The sequence below is a fragment of the Erpetoichthys calabaricus genome, chromosome 4 (assembly GCF_900747795.2).
Source record: "Erpetoichthys calabaricus chromosome 4, fErpCal1.3, whole genome shotgun sequence".
NCBI lineage: Eukaryota > Metazoa > Chordata > Cladistia > Polypteriformes > Polypteridae > Erpetoichthys > Erpetoichthys calabaricus.
Genome location: NC_041397.2, coordinates 115,645,624 through 115,652,267, shown reverse-complemented (window position 1 = coordinate 115,652,267; position 6,644 = coordinate 115,645,624). Strand labels below are relative to the sequence as shown.

The 6,644-nt window shown below is 33.6% G+C and overlaps 1 protein-coding gene across 17 annotated transcripts in view; it reads left to right on the top strand.

Annotated features, from left to right (window-relative positions):
• dmd (dystrophin) overlaps positions 1-6,644 on the top strand; it is a 2,688,357-nt gene that overhangs the window by 2,589,667 nt on the left and 92,046 nt on the right. For all 17 annotated transcript variants that reach the window (XM_051926236.1, XM_051926244.1, XM_051926242.1 and 14 more), the window contains one exon: positions 1,518-1,684. In XM_051926236.1, the coding sequence (XP_051782196.1) occupies positions 1,518-1,684 (167 nt within the window). The remainder of the gene's footprint in view (positions 1-1,517; positions 1,685-6,644) is intronic.

The window sequence follows — 6,644 nt, the reverse complement described above, 5'->3', positions numbered from 1 at the left end:
ACAGTTATAATATTGCACAACCTGCGCCACTTTATAAAGTGCGTATTTACATATGATGACGGTATTCATTTTTAAGATGAAATGCAGCAAAATATGTTGATTACATTATACAGATAAAACTTTAACTTCATTTAAATAATCTGTATTGTTAATAATTAAACATGTGAGGACACGGTGCCGCAGCGCTAGCTAGCTCAGGGATTGTTCCTGCATTGCGTTGTATTCTTGCGCTGACGCGACACTGGAAAGATAGACGAATAGAATAATTAAACATGTACTACGAAGATATTTCGATGTTCCTTAAAAGTTTTGAAGAATCGGCGTTCTAAGCTTACAGATGGCTTAACGTCTATTACAGAGCTGATTGTGTGGCGATTGGTCATTTGGAGAAAGAAAAGTATGGACAGGAATTGGAGGTTAGTACGTTTGAAAGAGACAGTACTTCTGTAATAAATTATTTCATCGAAGGTCGCACATGGCGCAGCAAGCCTCTTGCGTGAGATATGAACAATCACTGCGCCACCGTGTTCCCATGTTTAATAACATGCTTTCATTCCTATCATCATGAAAATGATATCACGTATACATGTCAGTATTTTAATTATTCAGAGAGCTGTAATATCAAGAATGAAATGGATTCTGTGTCGGAGAAAGAGAAAGAACGGAAGCACGTAGTGATTCATATACATAGAGCACAAAGAAGATCAAATACAGAACAAAGCATTTAACGTGCTACTTGAGAAACTAGTAAAATAAACGATTTTAAAATGAAGTTTATGATGTTCTACTTTAATGGCAAAATAAACTACGTGAAATTTCGAGATTAAAGTTGACATTTCGTGCTTTTTTCCCACTGTGTGTCTATTTTTTTTTCTGTACCCTGATAAGCGTTCATATGACACTCAGACGGTGGGCTACAACTCGCCTTTTCATGGCGACTTTGATATGTGATTTCTTTTTTATTTCGGGCACTGTGCGACTTTGTGAAGTTGAGCCTTCGAGTTTCTCCGACACTCTGTCACTCGATCAACTTTCTTTTGTTGATTATACCACTGCTTAAACCAACAAATAGTACGTTTTTCCTTTTCCTCCACTTGGTATTCGCTGAAATTCTTATATTTTCCCCGTGCTTTTCCCATTGTCTTTTCACAGAAGGCTATTTATATTGATTTGCATATTGAAAGAGGCGTAATTCTGGGAGGAGTTGGGGCGGGACAGAAGGCGCGTGCACGTGCGTTACTTTTCACGCCGATCGGGATTTATGTAGTGGAAGAACGTGAAAGTATGCGTGCGCACAGATTCCTGCATCTGGATTTTTCTGTGCGTACGCACAATCCCGCTTTTGTGCTTACGCCATGTTATAGTGTGAGTTCTACGCACGGCATTATACATGAGGCCCCTGGTGTTTGGATGAAAGTGTCCAGTACTAAATGGGTGTTTTAGAATTTGGAGTATATTTTCCAGATACCTTGATGTATTTATAATGTTCTTTTTGTTGTTTTCCTATTTTTTAACAGGCCAATAATAAACCAGAGGTTGAAGCTGCATTGTTCCTTGACTGGATGAGGCTTGAGCCACAATCTATGGTCTGGTTACCAGTATTGCACAGAGTGGCTGCAGCTGAAACAGCCAAACATCAGGCTAAATGCAACATTTGCAAAGAATGCCCTATTATAGGTTTCAGGTATGGCAACTTATCTTTTCCTTCTTATATTATCAATGTGAAAGTGGTGCATTATTTATGTATTTTATTGATTTTAAAATATAAATTCATTACATATACTGCAAATTAATACACTAGAGAAAATTATATATTATGTAGAAATCATGACCTTACTACCAAATGTTGGTAAAACAAAAAAAAGGATCAAGATAAAAACTTAGAATATGTTTATGTTAAAGAAAGATAAGAAAAAGGAAGAAATGTAGCAGGAAAATAAAATGTTAAAATGTCTGGAAGGCCTACAGTGAATTAATATTTTAAAAGATCTAGTTTTTTTCTAATATTAAGTAATAGAGAACATCAGTTTCACATTGTAGAAAATGAGATATTAAATTAGTTGTATAGTAAAGGGTATCTTGGTAGAAGGATGTCAAGGATGTAGCTGCCAAGTAAGAGGAAAAGAGGAAGGCCTAAGAAAGGTTTATGAATGTGGTGAGAGAGGACATGAAACTGGTGGGTATATCAAAGCAAGATGCAGAGGACAGGAAGATATGGAAAGAGATGGTCTACTGTGGCAACCTCTTAACAGGAGCATCCAAAAGAAGAAGATAGTAAAGGTTCTCACTTAAAACTATTCTATAACTAATGACACTTCATCTAGTATTAAACCAATAAAAGCTATTAAAGTATGAGGGTTTATATAAACCCATACCATACTCGTATAGTACATGAGAATTGTAGTTGGGTTTGATATAAGATGATGGTATTGTGAAACACATGGTTAAGGAAGAGAAGACAGTTAAAACAATTTCTTGCACCTGGAATTTAATCCAGGTAAAGGCTAAACCTCTAACAGTCTTTCCCAAAGGAAATCTTTAACAGGTGCATCCCTGAACTAAAAGCTAAAGGAATTAATATTTAATCTTGAACAGATTAAAATTGGGAATTAATATTCATTTTCAAAATTCTCAGAAGTGTTGATAAAATTGATCCAGTTCAGTTCTTTCAATTAAATGGTGAAACACATATTCAAGGACACTGGTGGAAATTAAGAAGGAGCACATTCAATATGAAATCTGGGAAACTAGTGTTTGAAATCTGGAGCAAACTACTGAGTTGCATAGTAGAAGTAGAAACCTTGAAAACCTTGGGAAAAAAGTATCTGGATCAGATAGTAGCTATAAGTTAACCAGACAAATACTTAATTGTCTCCTCATGTTGCAATGTAATGTACACTTTTAAACTGAATTAAGCCCCGTCTCACAGAGACTGAATTAGAATGTGTTCTCTCAAACATTAGCTTCCATTCCTTAGTAGAGGAATCCATTGTAGAGTCCTGTTCTTATCTTTGTCTTAAAATATCATAAGCTGTTATTGTGAATGGACTAGTACATTTTTGACATTGTACTTCTGCCTTTATGACTTCTGATTCTCTTACTTTAGAAAGTCTGTCAATTAACCCTAATTAAAAATGCTTCATGGTAGGCCTTTTCACATTTTTACAAAGTCTCCCTTAATTTTTGGGTCATCCAATGTAATTTTGTAGTTTGTAGTTTAGTTACACGAGCCAGTAAGATGTGTTTTTTTCCTTTCCTGAACCATAGAATATATCATGTTATTATTTTTTATGTTTCTTATTCTCATAAAAAAAGATGTTTGTGTGAATTAATATTAATGTATTAAATCTGTACACTTTTTCTGCAATAGCCTAGTATAGTCCTAAACAATAAGTAAGCTGAACCCATTGACCTTTTTTTCTATACTGTCTATACTCTAAAAGAAATTGTTGGTCATCAGCATTGCAGCATTTATTTATTCAAGGACTGAAATTTGAGATATACATTTATGTGCAGGTAACCTATTTTGTCACCACTTTAAAAATTTGGTCTGTGTGTGAGGTTCATCATTATTATTAGAGGTTATGCTCAAGGTCTGTACATTGAAGAAATCTTCATTTAACTGCAGGCATTCTGAGGCAATCATTCTGTATGTTCTATATTACATGATTTTGTGTTTAACATTATTGCAGTCTTGATGATATGTTAACCTTGAAATGTTGAGTATAATACATTCATCCTTTTTTCCATATTGAAATAAAGCACTTCATTTTATAAACTACCATATTTGTGAACTACAAAACTCATGCTGAAAACATGTCTGCTTTGAAAACAAATACAGTATGTCCCCTTTTTGAAAATACAAAGTAGGTGATCTCAGGACTTGCCAACAGATGAACAATTGTGCAGTTTAACCTAATGTAAAATAAAACTATAATTGTTTTCTTCTTATTTTAATTTATTTTGAATTTTGTCTGAAATAACAATAATTAATTTTGTTTATATAGAACATTTACTATAATATTATTGTGTATCCAAAACAAACACATATCTTGCCAAGATATGAAAGATTAAAAAAAAAAAAGTGCATATGACATAACATTTAGTTGTGTTTGGGGACTTTGTTAACTAATTTGAAAGCTGGAGCGCTTTTAATTTTATTTATTCAGCAAATAAAGATAACAAGACTTAGAATATAGCTATATAGTTCAGCATGCTTTACAAGTGGTAGTAAGTGGAAACAAATTTAAAACAATAGTCAAATAAACTAATTACACTTAAGGTCAAATGGTTAGTGGGGAAAGGAGCAAAACCTCTGGGATTCCCAACCAAGAAACCTTTCAGGCCCTGCAGGGCATTCTGTCGTATGTCTAAGAAGAAAGCCAAGGCATTTTAAGGTACTGTTGTCATCAGAAACAGGACTTCAGTATTGTATAGGACATTAGCCTCCGGGAATTTCATCCAGAAAGGCGGAAGACTGGATACCAAAAAGAGTAAACAAAAGACAAACCATTTGATTAGTCACAAATCTATCAAAATGCCAGATTAAAAAGTAAGTTTTAAGATGTAATTTAAACAACTCCAACATGTTGGCCTGGCATATCTCTATTGGTAGATTATACTATATTTTTGGAGCATTAAAACTAAAAGCAGTCTCACCACTTTGTGTTTATCAAATATTTTTTTGGAATAACAATTCATATTCAAAAGTAACAGCATGAATAGAATGTAATTATATGGCTTCAATAGTATTTTACCGTTTCATGTACCATATATACTCGCGTTTAAGTTCTCCTGCTGATAAGTCGGGGCTTGATTTTACTGTATAATTTCCGGTATTTTATAATGTCAGTCGTATAAGTCGAATGTGGAAAATTTATGCTATTGGTCCAATAGATTATGATATGGTAACGCCCACCTGAGAGAGTAACCATGTAGCGCACTGCTTTTTTTTTCTACATATTGTGCATACGTGACCACATGGTAATACCTGAACTATACCAAGCTGTTTTGTGTTTTTTGAATCTCACACTCTCATACACCTTTATTGTAAGAGCATCCCTTATCTACGATGGAGCGTTCGATCAGAAGAAAGTATAAAGCTGGTTTTAAATTAAAAGTAGTTGAAGTGGCAAAATAAACTGGTAACTGTGCTGCTGCAACAAAATTCAATGTGTCTGAGAAACTGGTGCGAGATTGGAGGAAGCAAAAAGATGTAAAAAAAAAAAAAATGTAAGTATCGCATTTTAAGTGTATAAGTCGTTGGGGTCTGATTTTATGAACAATTTTTCAGATTTCAAGACCTGAAATATTAATCAGTAATTGAGATTGGATAGAATGTTTCTATTTGTCAATTTGCCAGTACGTTTTAAATGTGAGTTTTTCACATTTTTAAAAATTTCTGCAGCACATTCTATTTAAGATGCACAGTATCAACAAAAACTTTTCCTAGAAAATTTCATGAAAATGCATGTTCACTAAATTTCACAAAATGGTAAAAAGAGAACTGAGTTGTTTCTCGCAGACAGCAGAGAGTCATGACTACTATACTAGGAGTGTTTTGCATTTTTTATGAACAAACCTAAAATTTGAAAAGCTTGGTCTCAAGATCTGAAGGCAGTGTCAGAACTACTTCAGAATAGTACTTTTCATTCTTAACATCTTGTGTTAAACATAACACTCAAAATAAAACAGCATTTTAAGCTCTTATTCAAATAGAGTGCCACCCTTTGTTTTTGAATTCATCATCTAATTAAAGTACTTCTCTTAAAAAGTTTAAGTACTTCTACTTTAGCCACAACCCCACCTATAGTTCTACAGGCACTCATTTTTATCTTTGTTGTTCTACCCCACATTTTGCAAACATCATCATTTTTAGAGCAATTCTTTATTTTCAGATTCCATTCTTTTGGTTTACGTTTTGGTTTGGTTTAAGTTTTATCTTCGAAGTTTTATCTACCTTTACTAAAAAAGCAGGGGTCGCTTTATAATAATTTACTTTAGTCCACAAGGTTAACAAAATTACTATGTTTTTGTATTCAGAAACACAACTAATTGTAATTAAAAAATACCAAAAAAGATCAAGTTTGGACACTAAATATATAGTATAAGCAATAGCCTTTACATGAACATTACAGAACTAAATTCAACATAATGATTCAATACATTAATAAAATGTGCATTATTCAGCAGTGGCTAGCAGAATTTACTTGGATATTATTTTCCATAGAATAACATTTGAAATTTAAAAGCTCGAAGATTGCTAAAAATTGAATAACCAGGGAATCCAAACAGCCAGTCATCTCTGCTGATATAGATTATCATGCAATTCTCAAGAATCTAGCAGAAACTGTACAACAGTCTTGAACTAGGTGTCAAAAGGTTGCCACTGATCCATACATCATACTCAATCTAGTTAGGTATTTTCTTTAATGCTGAGGGAAATCTTTCAGCAATCCAAAAACAAAAAAAAAGTTACCTGTATTGAATTTAGATTGCGGCATATTTCTCTTTTTCTCTTTGTAAGTTTCCTTCACAAGCCTTTTTATTTTGTACTATTCATAGCCAGGCTGGGCACAGAAGCCTGAATTCTCCAAAGCCGTAATCATGGATAGAAAATCATAGCCATTGCATCCAAGTCCAGC